Here is a 16,421-nt window from a genome sequence, read left to right as displayed (position 1 = left end):
GGGACCCACAGGGAAGGCTGAGATGGGATGGGGGACCCAGGGGAGGACAGGATGGGATGGGGGACACAGGGGAGCCCAGGACAGGATGGGGGCCCAGGAAAGGCTGGGACAGGATGGGGGACCCACAGGGAAGGCTGAGATGGGATGGGGGACCCACAGGGGAGGCTGGGATGGGATGGGGGATCTGGGGGAGAACAGGATAGGATGGGGGACCCAGGGGAGGACAGGATGGGATGGGGGCCCACGGCGGGGGCCAGGACAGGGTGGGGTGCCCAGGAGAGGCCAGGATGGGATGGGGGACCCATGGGGAGGCCAGGACTGGGTGGGGGACCCACAGTGGGGCCAGGATGACGGGCCCCAGGCCCATGCACACTGGGGTCTTGGTTCCTGGGACTCCCAGCTGCACCGACTGGGAGGTTTGCTGCCACACTGTGCTTTTTACAGACGATCAACGAGCCTCTCTCTTCCTTTCTGAGGATCTGACCATCGTGCCAGCTGGCTCAAAGCCTCCATCTTTCAGGAGGAGCTTGGGAACGGCTTCGTAAGGAAGCCAAGGGAAGGAACGAGGTGTTCTTCCACTTCTGATGCACAGAATAGCCAGGGCCGGGGTCCTGGGAGCCGGCCTTTCCACTTTCTGTCCAGGAATCCTGGACACTGGACAGAGGCAGAGGGTGTGGCGTGTGCAGAGTAAGAGAGGCGTCCACTCTGGTCTGGACCCAGGAGACGGCGGAAAGAAAGAGGGAAGTGGGGAGAAGGGCACTGCCCCCCCAGGCTTTCCCTCTTGGCGCTTTGGCCCCAGAAAGGGGGAAGTGTTTGGGGCAAGTTGAGGGGTGCAATCAGGGTACAGACTTTCCTTCTACTGGGCACATGGGGCTTTGGGAGGCAGCTGTCTCCAGCTGCCTCCCCCCTTCTGGGGCACAATCCCCTCAACAACTGTCCCCTCAACTCCCGTGAGGCCGGGCAGGGGCTCTCCAGCTCCAGTGTGGCTTCATGGAGGAAAGCGATCAGACCCACCGAGGGGGCTAGGTCACCAAAAGACAAAGTCCAGCGGTCAGGTGCTGGCCACATGGAAGACAGAGCCACTTCATGATCGGCGGTCAGCAGTGGTAACTCAGTCGATGGGCCGCAGCCTGCAGGAATGGAGGGGGTCAGCTGGTCACCCGGTGGGAAGTGGACCGGGGGCATCACCCTGGGGCCAGCTGCACATGCCCAAGGACCAGCAAGGGGTCGCGAAGTCACACGAATTACATCCTACTTCCTGTACTAAGATGCCCTCTTGGAGGGAGGAGGCTGGGAGAAGGGACCTTCTTACCCAATGGGATGCAGGCTACCTACCTGTAGAGCCTATTTAGATAAGTAGCGTCAGACAGACCAGGGTTGAAAGCTTCCACCTGCCTTCTAATCAGAAGATCCTCCTTGAACAACAACAACAAAATTACTTCATCTTTCCAACTGAGTCGCATGGTGAGGTCTTGGACATGACAGTCAATGGGAAGCCTTGGAGGGTGGGAAAGAGACCCCCACATGATGAGATACAAAAAGCCTTCTGGGCTCCCAACTGCCAGCCAGCCAGGCAGGCTGGTGTCCAGGGTCCGGAGCCCTCAGAACCCCGGGTCGGTGGCGGTGGTGGACGTGGGCGTCTCCCTCCCCTCCAGCTCCGGCTCCTCCCTCAGCGCCCTGCGCAGCACGGCCCCCAGGGGCTCCCGCAGACCCCGGCTCTTCCGCCTGCCCACCAGGAAGTAGATGACCGGGTTAGCGCTGCTGCTCACGGCCGAGAAGAGGCGGGCAAGTAGGCTGAAGAGAATCTTCGTCTTCTGGGGCAGATCCAACCAGGAGATGAGGAACCAATGGATGCCGAGGGGCAGGGCGAAGGCGAGGAACACCAGGATGCAGACCAGGACGGTCACGTACACCCGCGTGGGCCGCCGGTGGGTCGCTGTGAAGCTCCTCTGCACCCCCACACAGAGGATGAGGCTGGACCCGGCCATCAGGGGTGTGAAGACCCCCATGAGGAGGATGCTGATGACCAAGTCTATCCTGAAGCACAGCAGCTCGTCCCGGGCCAAGAAATCACTGCAGAGGAACATGGCCACCATGTTCAGCAGGAGGGACAGCACCCAGAGCAGGGCGCACACCACGGCCGACAGGTGCTTGGGCTGGTGACACTTGTACCACACCGGGAAGAGGACGGAGAGGCAGCGCTGCATGCTGATGGCGGTCAGCAGGCTCAGGCTGGCCGTGTAGGTGAAGTACTTCATCCTGCTCACTATGTCCAGGGCCATGTGGATTCTGTTGACCAGCTGGAAGCAAATCAGGATGACCTTGGAGGCCATGCAGAGGAGGAAGAGGAGGTCCGCCACCCCCAGGTGGAGGATGTAGACACTGAAGGGGCTCCTCTGCCCCTGGGAGCCCAGCAACCAGACCACCAGGCCATTGCCCACAAAGCCACCCAGGCAGGTGAACAGGACCATGGCACTCAGCACCCAGTAGGCTGTGCCCAGCTCCTCCACCTCGACGCTGTTCTCTACCAGGGCCGGGGCCTGGCGCAGAGTGTGGTTCATCCTATGGAAGGGAGATGGACCAGTGTGAGGTTTTGCATTGCTTAGCGCCCCTACCACAATTTTCTTTTTGCAATAGACGACAGTTGCTCCCCGCGGCTCCCACCCTGCCTGGATCTGCCGGCTAATCCAGCATTGCAGACTCAGAGGTATTACAGATGCCTTCTGTCAATGAAAGGGTCTCTTCTATCTTGAGTTTAGGTTCTTTTTCATCATGAAGAGATAAATTGACTTTTATCAAAGGCTTTTCTATATCTATTGATAGTGTCATTTTTTTCACACATAATCTTCAAATTCTGGGAACTAAAGTTTTTTAAACGGGACCTCAGGTACAAAGAATAGTTTAATTACATGCTGGCTTTATGGCCCACCGGGATCATCCAGCCACTGAAAAACAAATACAACCCTTTATTTATTTCTGTTCCCCCCTTCACTCCACCCTCCCCTCCCCTGCCCCAACTCACATCTGTTTTAACCTGTTTAATCGACATCCTTGGACATGTGACTATCTTTCGGAACAAGTGGCTTCCCACAAGTATTTTTAATTTACACAAATGCTGTGATTTAGAATCCGTGCTGTTTTTTTTTTTTTTTTACCTCAGCAGTATGTTTCTAGGATCTCCCTGTACACCAGTGGGACTGTTTTTGAGCTCGCTGTTCTCTGTCATTGCTTTGTCTGTTTCTACAGCATTAACACACTGTTGTTGTTTTTGAAGTATACATGGCTACCCGAGTCTCTTCGCTGCTCATCTGAAAGTACCACAACAGTGTTAATCGGTTATGCCCCAGTGCAAAATAAAAAGGGTAAAGTTTGGGGAAAAAAATAAATACTGCTTTTGATAGAGAAAAACAACAACAACAAAAACTAAAGAATCCTTGGCTTTGTGTGATCCCCGAGAGTCTCACCTGACGGCTGCCAGTCTCATGGTGCTTCATCTACTCTCCACAGTCAAGGTTTCAGCCAAGGACTCGAGGGGACCTTCTGCAGACTTTTGGAGTTCTTTCTCCAAGTAGCTGGTTTTCTTCTCTCTGGTACTCCATCTCACAAATTCCAGCCACTTCCATCTCCCCAAAGTCTGACTTCTGTATCTTTAACTCAGGGATACCACCATGCTCTGCCTGGTTTCCCCCACTTCCTGTACTACTTTCCAGAGCAGCTCCAGGCAGAAAACTGGGGTGATACTAATTTTTATTAATCAGACAAATGACCTCATTTAGTTCATCATACCTATCACTTGGTTGAATATTTGATTGTCTATGCATCTCTCCTCATACCTCTAATTTCTTTTTCATGTCTTATAGCATAGCCCAGACACCTAGTATTATGTTTAACAAAGACTGGAATCAGGCATGCTTTACTTCTTCCTAATCTTTAAGAGAATGTGTTTAAAGTTTCTCCATTAGATACGATGTTTGCTCTGAGTTTTTGGTACTATCTTTATTCAAGGTGAGAAAGTTCTCCTCTAGTTTTTAAAAAGTTTTTTTTTTTTTTTAATAAATGAGTGATGGAATTTATCACAGTTTTTTTCTGTGATATGTACTTAATAATTTTCTTTTTTTTCTCCCTTATCTATTTATGTGGTGAATATGTATTGATATATTTTCTGGTGTTCACTTGTCCATATATTTCTAGGATAAACCATTTCTACTTTGCTCTGTTTAAAAAAAAATTTTTTTTCCCCTCTTGGTGCTCGGATTTTATTTAGAAAATTTTCACCCATGTTCATAAAATTGGCCCATAATTTTCCCTTCTGGTACTATCCTTGTCTGTTTTTTATTTCAAAGCTGTAAGATTATACAGGCTTCATAAAATGACTTGGAGAAAGAGCTCTTTTTCTCTACCCTCTAGAACAATTTGTATCATGTAAGGATTATCCTTCTTTGAAGATTTGGCAGAAGGTAAAACCATCTGGTCCGGTGATTTTTAAATGAGTGTTAGTGGATACACATGGCTTTAGGAAAAAAAACTACAACTAAAATTTATTTAATGTTTTTGGTTTATTTAGATTTTTAAGCTCTTCTTGAGTTAGGGTAAGTTATGTTATTTTTCTAGAAAATTGTTCATAGTTTCTGGTTCCACATTTATTGGTATAATACTTTGTACAGTAATATTTTAGTATTTTTAAAAACCTTGATTCTGCTCATCATTTAAAATTAGTGACTTGTTCTTCTTTTCTTTTCTTTATCAGTGCGCCAGAGGTCTGTTTTGGGAACTATTTAAAAACAAATCACCTCTGTCGTTTCTTTTCTTCCCATTCCCTTAGTTTATCCTTTTATTTCTTCCACTTTCTTTGGATTTACCTTGTGATTTTTTTCACCTCCTTGTGTTGAATTCTTCGGTTATTAATTTTCAAATATTGTTCTTTTTCTAACATATATTTAGGGTTATAAACATGCTAGTAAGTATGTCCTTAGATGTTTCATGACTTACGTAGCGTTTTCATTGTTGCTGATGTCTGAATATTTTGCAATTCAAAACATTTAAAATGTAAGTTTCCATGAATCATTTAGAAATACATTATACAACGCATACTCTGACTATCTTTTGATATTGATTTCTAATATCGTGGTCAGATCATGTGGTCCGTTATTTGATATTTGTTGAGACTCATTTGGTAGCGGGGCTGCTTTGTTTACTCATTTGGTTTAGTACTTTATATGCTCATTTGATAAAGCTTTCAAACTTGCATTGTTTAAATGATCTATACCCCAATTAATTTATCTGCTACAAATATTAACCTATTATGATTGTAGTTTTGTAGTTTTTGTTGTTTTTCTCTTTCCTTCGCCTATTTTGGAAGGTTTAGTGTATGTAATCCAAGATTATTATATTATCCTGATGAATTGTACCTTTTATGTAATGACCCTCTGCATCCTTATTACTTTTTTAGTCTTAAAGTCTATTTGATCTGATATCATTTTTTAATGAGAGTTTCTTAATCTCGCTATTCATCCCACTTGTGCTTTGCAATTACAGATTTTCCTCTACAGGGATACTGTGACTTCTCACGGAGTTGCCACACTTTTGCTGCCCAGATGTTTGGCGTTGGCTTCTGTTGGGCTTGCAAAGGATTTCTCTGGTCCAAGATCTGGTTTTTGTTGGATTTGTTGGCTTGGAGATTTGGTGTAAATTCAGATGCTACGCCTGTAAATGGTTAACAGTTTGGGGCTTGGTTACTCAAATTGGTGCCCAGCTCCACTCACTCCCTGCCCCCTGCTGAACCTTAGGCAGCAGGAAGGTGCTAACCGCATCTGGGTAAACTCTGCTTTTGTTAAGCAGCAGTGTCCTCCAGGTTCTGGCCTCATGGAGGTCCCCTGATCAAGTTCTTTCTTCCACTTAATGCAGCTCCAAGGCTAACCCTCAGCCCCTGTCCCCTTCCTTGCCCCAGCCACACCTAACCTCTGCCCCCAGAGCCTCTATCCATCTGATGTATCCTGGGCATCGGCTCTAGCTGGGAGTTTCCTGGGGCACCTGGAGATTTCCCTTCCTGTCCTTCATCTTTCAGCTCTGTATCCTATTTGGGCAAGAGGGAGGGGATTGTTTCCTCCCAGCTTTCTTTGTATCCAGAGTAAGCGGATGGCACCCATCACACGGACACCAACCTCCACAGATTCCCTGTGGCTACAGTCAGAAGTCTTTCCTTTGGGTTCAACACAAGTTTAAATAACATTTACCAAATTTATACTGTGTACTACACATATACAATAGCATATCTATGTGTATACGCACACAAGACCTATACCTACACACAACACACAGAGTATACATATATGACACATGTGTGTGTCCCTCAGTCGTGTCTGACTCTTGCAACCCCTAGACTGCATGTAACCTGCCAGGCTCCTCTGTCCATGGGATTCTCCAGGCAAGAATACTGGAGTGGGTTGCCGTTTCCTTCTCCAGGGGATCTTCCTGATCCAGAGATCCAGGATGCAGGTCTTCTGCGTTGTAGGCAGATTCTTTACCATCTGAGCCTCCAGGGGAGCCCAATAGCGCATATATGGGCATATATACACACACACGCATGCACATAGCAAACACATGTAATAGTCTACATACATATGGACAGGGTAAAGATACATAGGTAAACGTAGACATGTACACAAACAGCACATGTGCATACACACACAACACGCACACACGTGTATTTAAGTGTACACAGCGCACAAGCAGAGCCCATTACAGCAGTGACTCTGACGGACAGAGCCCATCCTCACAGAAGGCACAGTCTATCAGCAGAGGGGAAAATACACAATCAGACGATTGCCCCCGGCCGCCGGGCACGGTGGTGGAACGGGGGTGACTAACGAGATGGGGACTCGGAGCGTGGGTGGGGCTGGGAGGGTCTGAGGTCCGAGGGGCAGCTGGGAGAGGCCAGGTGAAGGGGGCTCAGATCCCACTCCCCCGGCCCCTCCCCAGCCCGCGGACTCCTCCTCTGTGCTGCCAGCCTGGGTGCTATCGCCAGGTAGCCGCCCGCAGGGCTCCGTGAACACACATTCATTCAAGCCGCACTACGTGAGCTGGGTTGGGCTGCTCTCCCAGGACCACATCCTCCCCTCTGCTGAGCAGGGAGGTGGGCGGGGAGATGCACACAGGGGGCAGACCCCCACCGCACTTCCCCTGCCTGATCCGGGTCAGGGACCCTCAGCATCTGCTCCTTCCTAACTGTCAGGTACCCACTCTGCAAACGCTGATGGATTGCAGACAGGGCAGAGCTGCTGGGGGTGCGGGGACAAGAAGACAGACACGTGCTGCCCTCCTGGGAGGAGGCTCTGAGGGCAAGTGGTGGGTCAGCAAGGAGAACGCAGCTTCCAGTGGGCTGGCTGTCCCAGAGTCAGTGACAGCGGTGACCCAGGAGCTTAGAGCTCACAGCTAACAGAGCAGGAGGAAGGGCTGGGAGGGACTGCTGATCCCAGAAAATCCCTCCCGGGGCAGCACTCAGCCCCAGAGACCCCCAGGTGCACCAAGGAGCCTGCTGTGGGCCCAGGGAGTGCAAGTGACCTTCTGAAGGACTTTGTCCTATTGGGTGAGGGGGTGGGGAGAAGGCAGAGAAATGAGATCCAGAGGCAGAGGTTGTATTTATTTTTAAAAAAAGATATTACTGCTTGGTTGTATGTGGATGGGAGTGATTCAGCAGGCAGGGGGCAGCGGCAGGGGGGGGCTGATGGTCAGGAAAGCTGCAGGAGGGCTCCTGGGGGAGGTGAGAGGCCATGGGATCCGGCACTGCCCAGGGGCTGGCCTGGCCCAGCTGGGAACTGGGGCGTCAGCCCGGAAAGAAGCAGAGACTCTGGCCACGGACAGGACACAGGATGGGAAGAAGCCGTTGCTCTTTTTCAGGCATCTTCTTTTTCAGCGAAAATGGTGGTGCTGGTCGTTTAGTCACTAAGTCGTGTCCAGCTGTTTAGTGACCCCATGGACTGTAGCCCGCCAGGCTCCTCTGTCCATGGGATTTCCCAGCCAAGAATATTGGAGTGGATTGCCACTTCCATCTCCGGGGGATCTTCCGAATCCAGGGATCCAACCCAGGTCTCCTACACTGTCCCTGCTCAGCCACCTTTACCGGCTAAGCCAGCTGCGAAGCCCTTTAGTGAAACTAGAAGGGAGGTCAGATACTGAGGCTGAGGGAAAGTAGCAGGATTTGAAGAGAGGAGGGGCCCTTATTCCCACTGATTACAGACTGAGTTGTGTCTCCCTCAAACTCATCTGTTGAAACCCTATCCCCAGTGTGACTGTGTTTGGAGCTGGGCCTTTGAAGAGGTAATTAAGGTCAAAGGGTACCATAAGGGCAGGGCCTCGATCCAGTAAGGTTGGTGTCCTTTTTAATAAAAGATCGATTTTGTTTTTTGGCTGCACCACTCGGCATGTGGGATCTTAGTTCCCCGAGCAGGAATTAAATCTGCTCCCCTGCACTGGGAGCACAGAGTCTTAACCACTTAACCAGGGAAGTCCCATGACTCATGTCCTTTTAAGAAGCGATGCCAGAGTTCTCTCTCCCTCCCTCGCCCCCTCCCCTCCTCTTTCTTGCTCTCTTTCTCTCTCTCACTCCCCTGACCCCATGCCATGTAGGACACAGCAGCGTGCCTATCTGCAAGTCAGGAAGACAGCTCTCACCAAGCACCCAACTGGCTGGTGTCTTGATCTCAGACTTCCAGCCCCCAGAATGGTTAGAAAATAGAGATGTTCCTTCATGCCCTCTGTTTGAGGTACTTGGTTACGGCAGACGAGCAGACTCACGTCCCAGTGAAAGGAAATACTGAACTGTGACTGCTTCCCAATAAAAGGAAACAGCACACACACACAGCTCGAAAATGGACCGGGCCGTGTCCACGCATGGCTTCTCCTCCCACGGGGGGCGGTTTCTGTCTTGGTTACCCCTGAGTCAGATCCCGGCACGCAGTGTGAGCTCAGTAAATGGGGAGTGACCCCTAGACTCAGCGCCATGCTGTGTGCTCCCTGGACACCCTCATCCTCCGTGCCTCCGCCCGGCCTCACACTCTAGTTCAGCAGGTGTATCTGCCAGGTTGGCCTTGGTCTGACTTGATCCCTCTCCACAGCCTTCTGGTCCCCAACGCAATGCCTGGAGGAGTAAATGCCCACTCACGTCTTGTTGATGGATGACGGTTTAAAATACAGAACGGTCCAGTGGTTAAGACTCTGAGCTTCCACTGCAAGGGGTATGAGTTTGATCCCTGACCAGCAAACTACGACCCTGCATGGCGTGCAGCGAGACCAAAAATTAAATAAAATAAAGCTCAAAATCTACTGAGATAGCTGTGGTCTTCCTGTCCTTGAAAGCCTCGTTTGAATTTTTGTCTCTTCCATGGAAGACTTACGGAAATGTGTTATTTCCCACAACTGTTATGACATTGTCTATTTCTCACTGCACTTTAAACATTTTTTTTTAATTACATAGATTAGATACCAAAGCAGTCTTACTTTTAAAGATTCAAATGGTAAAGAAAAAATAAGGTGTTGCCCTGTCCTTACCCCGGGTAATACCATTTGCTGTGTGATTGTATCCCTGAAGGTTTCTTTCCAGAGCCTAATACACTACCCGGCTGTTTGATAAGCTGATTGTTCAAAAATCAGTTGTATGTCTTCTCTTTAAGTTGGGTTTCCCCAGCACCTGCTGGTCTCACCTTTGTCCTGATTTTGCCATTACAGTTGATGGGGCACCCCAGAGAATGATAAGAACCGTCATATTAAAAAAAAAAAAAAAAGAACCCGTCACCTGTTTAAATATTTTGAAGGGAGGCTTCACGAAGTCATTTTATTTAGAAGATGAGGGCTCAGAGGGGCAGTCAGTCCTTCTGCCTTCACCCAGAGAGGAGAAACCAGGGGCCTCTCACCTGCTCCAGCCGTGGTGCTCAGTCTTCCAGGAAAGGTGGCAGCCCCCTCCTCGCTCCGGTGCTTGGAGTCTCAGCTGCACCCCTTGGGCCCAGCCCCCAGGGTTCGCCTGCCCCCGTCCTGGCTCAGCAGGGATGCTCTGAACTGTCCTCCGCTGCCCCCCACCTTGGCCTCAGAGGCTCCTGGCCTCTGAGACCCCAGGAGAACCTTCTCCTGGCTCCCTCCGAGAAGCAGGAAGGGGAGCTTGAGGCATAAATGCAGGAAGGGCACCTGCCCCACCCAGTGGGTGGCCTGCAGAAGAGCTGTCTAGGGGCTAATGGGCCTGGCTGGGCGTGGCCTCCCTGGCTCCCTGTCTGGGGGAAATGGAACACGAGACTGGGGGCCCACGAAGACCAATGAAGGGGGGTCACCCATCTCCTCCACCATCCCGGCCATGCTCCCCTTCCTGAAGGCTGTATGGGACAGCCACGGTGACCTCAGGGTATCGGCCAGTCCCTTGGTGGGGGTGGGGGATGGTTAGGGTGGGGCTGTGGAAGGAAGAGGGCCCTTGTCAGCTGAGAGCATGGAGAGAGCCTATTACATCTGTGTGGAGATGCTCTGGTTGATGGGCTTGCCCAGCGCTCTCTCTGTGGAGGGCGGGGTTGGGGAGAAGGCTCGCAGGGCCTGGCCTCTAGGACCTTGTTTTCAAGTCGAGTTCTACCGCCTGTAAGCTGGAGATGTGTGTGGTGTTAAGGGGCCTCTCTGGGCGTCCTGGGGGTTGACTGTGAGGGAGCCCCATGTTCTGTCCCGGGAGGCAGGTCAGCTCGGCTCCCTGGGGCTGTGAATCCTCCCGGAGGCCACTCAGCTGAGGCCAGAGTGCTGGCTGAGCCTCTGGATGGTACCCGAGGGCTAGAACGTTGTGGACCTGGGTTTGGATTCAAGGAGCATGACTCAACTCAGAAGAATCTGCTTCTGGTTTCCAGCTCATGGAACTGACTGAGAGCAAAGAAACCAAACACCCTGAAGGTGTTCAGAGGGCAGCCTTGCCCAAACCAGGCAGCACCAGCTCGTCCTGTGGAGCCATCCGGAAGTGGTCTCTGGAGGTGTCTCATCTGAAGGCTCAGCTGGGGAATGACCGGCTTTCAAACTGCCACAGGTGTTGATGGGACTGAGTTCCTTGCAAACTGTTGGACTGTTGCTGACCGTTAGCCAGAAGCTGCCCACAGCTCCTCACCATCGAGGTCTCCCCAGTATGGCAACTCCAAACATGGCAGCTTGTGTCCTCAAAGCTAGCAAGGGGGAGAGTCTGCTGGCAAGGTGGGAATCACCAGCTCATGCCCTCCACTCCATTCTGTTGGTCGGAAGGGAGTTACCTGGTCCAGACCACACTCAGGGGATGGGATCACGCAAGCATGTGGATACCAGAGGTGGGCTGACAGGGGCACCTTGGATTCTGGGGCCCGTGCTTGTTGGCTGACCAAGAGCCTCCCTGGCTGCCAGTCCTTAACACTTCCTGTCCAGTGTAGAATATGCTGTGGGCCAGGACCACCGTGTGTTGTTCCTGTTTTCTCCTTTCCAGTTAAGTTCAGTTCAGTCGCTCAGTCATGTCCAGCTCTTTGCGACCCCATGGACTGCAGGCCTCCCTGTCCATCACCAACTCCTGGAGTTTACCCAAACTCACGTCCATTGAGTTGGTGATGCCATCCAACCATCTCATTCTCTGTCGTCCCCTTCTCCTCTCCAAATGGGATTAAAAAAAAATCATAGTTATTCCCTTTGTCCTGTCCACTGTGAGTTGTGGACATATATTTACAAACACATATTTATTTGGCTGTGTTGGGTTTCAGTTGCATCATGTAGGCTTAGCTGTCCTGAGGCATATGGGATCGTAGTTCCTTGACCAGGGATCGAACCTTCATCCCCTGCATTGCAAGGTGGATTCTTAACCACTGGACCACCAGGGAAGTCCCTGAATTGTGTGTCTTGAGAGTGGCCATCATCATTTGGATGGGATGCATGGTACCCATCACTAGGACTGGGTACCAATCCTGGAGAAGTGCCTCTGGATCTGACGGAGAAAGATGCAGATGGTCTCTCTCCCAGATCCTGGGCTCGGTGCCGGGCAGGTGTCTCTGGGATTGACTTTAGATTGTCTCTCCTCTGGAGGGGAGAGGGGGCGCACTTTCTGCTGTGAATAATAGAGCTACGGATCTGTGATAGGAACATTATGAAACCATATGTGGGAAGATGCGGGTGTGCGGCGGTGGGCCACCTTATGCCTTTGGCACCGTAGCTGCTGGCATCTCCTTTCCAGGCTTTTTGTTTGAGCTCACCTCTTTCCCAGGCTTCCCTGGTGGCTCAGCCGGTAAAGAATCCACCTGCAATGCAGGAGCCCTGGGTTTGATCCCTGGGTTGGGAAGATTCCCTGGAGAAGGGAAAGGCTACCCACTCCTGTGTTCTAGCCTGGAGAATTCCATGGACTGTACAGTCCAAGGGGTCGCAAAAGTCGGACACGATTGAGCGACTTTCACTCACCTCTTCCCCACTCTCAGTCTGCTGGGTTTCAGCGAGGTGGGCACCCCCTTATGCCCCAGGGCCTCCCACTTAAGGGGAGGGGAGGCAACCGGGGCCTGCCCAGGGAGCATGAGGGTCGGGACTTTGTCAGAATTACCAGCAAAGGGATGCTCTCTTTCTGCTGAGCTTGCTGAAACTGTCAAATGTCAACTGGGAACTACCAGTTATCTGCCGTTTAGTTGATTCATTGAGAACAAAGGCCATACAGACCAAAGCAAAGGCGAGAAGCAGAGGAAAAGACAAGTGACCTCAGGAACATCATTTGAGGCCCGGATGCAGCTATGTCTGAATTGAAAATCACCTGTGGGCCTTTGCTGGTATGTGAGTCAGGGAGTTCCTTTAAACACTAGCATGTGCCCCACATCCACCACCCATCCCTCCCCCTCAGCTGATTAAACTGCGGGGTTTCTGTTGCGTGCATGCTCAGCTGCCAAGTCGTGTCCGACTCTTTGTGACCTCGTGGACTGTCGCCCGCCAGGCTCCTCTGTCCATGGGATTTCCCAGGCAAGAATACTGGAGCAGGTTGCTATTTTCTTCTCCAGGGGATTCTTCCCATCCAGGGATCGAACCCGCATCCCCGGCATCTCCTCCATTGACAGGTGAATTCTTGACCACTGAGCTGCCTGGGAAGCTGGTGTTCCTGTTACTTGTCACCGAAAGTTCTGGCTGATAAAAAATTCTGCTTATGAAACAGATTGTAATCTAGAATCTACAGTTGCATAAGGCAGAGATGAGTGGTTGCCTCAGGGTTGGGGCAGAGGCCGGGGATGATGGGCTGGGTGCCCTAGGAAAATTTGAGGGGCTGCTGATGGAAATGTTTTTTTTGGGGGGATGGAAACATTCTGTGTATTGATTTGGTGATGACGTGAGCATACACACACGTGTCAAAGATTACTGAACTCTACATTAAATGGATGCGACTTATTGTATTAATGCATCCATTAGACTGCCATTAAATAATTACAAAGATTTAAAAAAAAATCTGCCTGCGTAGGGAAGCCTTCTCCTGAGTTGCCAGGAAACTTGGTGCTGGCATCTGACTCACTGAAGCGGAGTTTCCGTGAGTTTTAATTTTATGAACTGTGTCCTGTTGTTTTCTCCAAACCCCAACTGGCTACTCTCCAGCCCCAACTGGCTGAGAATGTGATATTCTTGTACTCATGTTCTCGACTGTCTTGCTTCTGGAAGATTCTGCAATAGGTTTGCAGAGCTCCCTGACCTTGTAGCCAACCTGCTTGAGGACAGGCTTTCTTGGGCCGGGGCTTCTCCCCGCACATTGAGAGGCTGGATCATGAATGGACTCATCACTCCATCTTGCCTTCTAAAGGGAGCTCTTGGTTCTCAGCACAGAGGAATCCTCTTGGCTGAGGCTTTTGAACCAAGTTTTGCAGAAACGCTCTTGGGCTTCAGAAAATTCTGGCATAAAATACAAACCCCAGTTTATCTCAAAACCACACTGGCAGGAGATACGGGAAAGCTGGGCGGATGCTAGAGAAGCATTCCATTTCCTCTTCTTAGGATGGAAGATGAGACAGAGATGTCAGCTTCCAGGCCGTTCACTGCACTGTCTGCTGAACACACATGCCTTCGCATCCCCCACTTCATTCCGGACATCCACAGCCTGAAACTGAGCTGTCCCCGCCTTTGGTTACTAGTGACCGTGGAATAAAACAAGGCTGGTCAAGGGTGTTGTTGGGTTGTGATGGGCTTGCTATGTCTGGCCATCACCCCTGAACCTCAACTCCCAGTGCTTGGCCGATGGAAAACACAGAGGTTCGGAGGTCTAAGTTTCCAGGGAAACAAGAAAACCACTGTGTCAGACGGTGACTGGGGCTCCAGAGAGGGCTGACCATCTGGCAGGACTGATCTTCAACAGGCAACACTATTTCTGAGCCCCGGCGTCTACAACGGCCGCAAATAGTCTATACTGCAGAGTCCTGTCCTGAAGATTAAAGGCGACTGATTCATGGAGCTCAGTCCAGGGCCAGATGCACACAGTAGGTCCTCAATAAATGATGGGATAGGATGAGGGGTGGGAAGGAGCCTCAAGAGGGAGGGGATATATCTGTACTTATGGTTGATTCACACTGATGTACAGCAGAAACTAGTACATCACTGTGAAGCAATCATCCTCCAATTAAAACTATAAAGAAATAAACAGTAGTCATCTCCCCGACCAGCAGGGCTGGGATTGGCTGTTCCCATGAATGTCCCTCCTTCAGTGGCCGCTCCCCTCCCCTCTGAAGTCTGTCGGTAATGCGGGAAAACCAGGGCACTGCCCATCGAGGTCCCATGGTTCATGGGAGGTGGCCCCCTGTTCATGTAGAGACAGCGGCGACAGGAAGTATGAAAAAGTGGAGAGGTCTGTCCTGCCCGAGGCCACCCCTCCCTCTCCCTCCCCCGCACTTATCCTACGGGGTGGGGGCCTTGGGGGGATGCAGAGAGACAAGGGTTCTTTCTTTGTCCAGCCACCTAGAAGCTGCCTAGTGGGTATGGAGACTGCACTCCCCAATTCTATGATTCTGTTGACAGCAGTTGTCAGGGGAGACCCGCCAGACCTCTTGCCCCAGGCAGTTTCAGAGTGGAAATCTGTGATGCTCGGCGGACCCTCGCCTTCCTGCCTTTATGGGACACCCAGAAAGAAGGAGGCTCTGGGGGGGACTGCTGGGGGCTGGGCTGGGCTGTTTCGGGGGGTGAGGATAGCGGAGGCATATCACCCCACTGCTGCAGTGGACTCTGGAGGCCCCTTTTAATAATTAAACACCAAAGGAGGGAGGAGGAGCATGGTCCGGGGCTGAGGCATCTGCTAGCAGGTATCTGTGTCTTTACCCACCATTAGCACAGACCCATTAGCACAGAAGCGAGGTGGTCGGGGTGTGGGCAGGTTATGCACGAAAGCTTCCTGGGGTGGGGTGGCAGGGTGCTGGGGCAGCAGGAGGGCAGAGAGGCCTGGCAAGATTGTAGGGAGAAAGGGCCAAGGGCTGGGAGAGGCCTCAGTCCTGGAATTCACACCCTCCCCCCTTTTTGGCTCAGCACCCGCTAAGGGCACTTGTGTGTTCAGATACACAGCTGCAGCCCTGCCCTGACCTCCAGCCCGTGCTGTGGGCCAAGGTCGCCCACCCACCAACCAGGCCTGGGTTCTGAGCCCAGGCAGCCGGCAGGGAGGCCCTGGTTGAGCTCCTGGGTGGGTTGGGGACAGCTTCCTACGGGGGCCTCAGGGCTGGAGGGCTGGGGGGGGGCTCCTGAGAAGAGGTGAAGTCCAGGGATGCACTGTGCCCTGAGGAGCCAGCCCTGGTTGGTGTCCTCGGGCACCTGCAGGCCTGGAGGCCTTCCTGCCGCGTGGAGGCCTGAGCTTTCCAAGTGACGGGTCCAAGTCCCGGCCCCGGTCCCCCCATGCGTGTTGTCAGGACCCCACCTGGTTACTCTGGGGCCTCAGAAATGTTAGCAGTGCTGGGGTTCCGTCTGGTGTGTGGAGGGGGGCTTGGGGGGTTGCACCCCAGGGGCTGGAACAGGGGATGTGGGCACTGGCCCCAACACCAGAGGTCCTGGAACCTTGGCCTCTGGGCCACACAGCAGGGGCCTTGCTGGAGAGGCAGCCGGGGCTGTGAGAACAGGGAGCTCGGGAGTGGAGGCCTGAGGGGGCCAGTCCTTGGGGCCACGTACTTGGGGGTCAGCCGGCCTGAGGGGGTGTTGTGGCCTGGGCTCCGGCATCGCCAGGGCGAGGCAGAGGGCGTCCAGGGTCTGCTGGCAGAATGCCAGCCACCAGGTGGAACTGCTCCCTTGAAGGGCAGTTCCCTCAATTGGCCGCCCTGCCTGCCCCCACCCGTCTCCACAGAAGAGGGGTGCTCTGCTCCAAGGGTCCCCGATGCTTCTGCCCTTGGTCTCTTCCTGGGGCCTGTGTGGTGAGCGGTTTCCCCAGATCTTCCCACAAAGGGGCGGGGGTCCCAGGTTGGATCCAAAAT

General features: G+C 52.1%; 1 protein-coding gene across 1 annotated transcript; it reads right to left on the bottom strand.

Annotated features, from left to right (window-relative positions):
- Positions 1-1,601: 1,601 nt before the first annotated feature.
- LOC104987057 (mas-related G-protein coupled receptor member D-like) lies at positions 1,602-3,484 on the bottom strand. The gene is made up of 2 exons (XM_010837819.1): positions 3,465-3,484; positions 1,602-2,562 (listed from the first exon to the last, which is right to left on the bottom strand). Exons 1-2 carry the CDS (start codon positions 3,482-3,484, stop codon positions 1,602-1,604), a joined length of 981 nt encoding a protein of 326 aa, XP_010836121.1.
- Positions 3,485-16,421: the final 12,937 nt, after the last annotated feature.

Source organism: Bison bison, unplaced genomic scaffold (assembly GCF_000754665.1).
Source record: "Bison bison bison isolate TAMUID 2011002044 unplaced genomic scaffold, Bison_UMD1.0 scf7180017864080, whole genome shotgun sequence".
NCBI lineage: Eukaryota > Metazoa > Chordata > Mammalia > Artiodactyla > Bovidae > Bison > Bison bison.
The sequence above is the reverse complement of the archived record's forward strand: the minus strand, read 5'-3'. Positions and strand labels throughout refer to the sequence as shown.

Excerpts from the sequence above, each read along its gene's own strand:
- LOC104987057 (XM_010837819.1), bottom strand. The coding sequence starts at position 3,484 with ATGAGACTGGCAGCCGTCAG. Across the intron at positions 2,563-3,464 it reads ATGAGACTGGCAGCCGTCAG|GATGAACCACACTCTGCGCC; the intron begins GTGAGACTCTCG and ends TCCCTTCCATAG.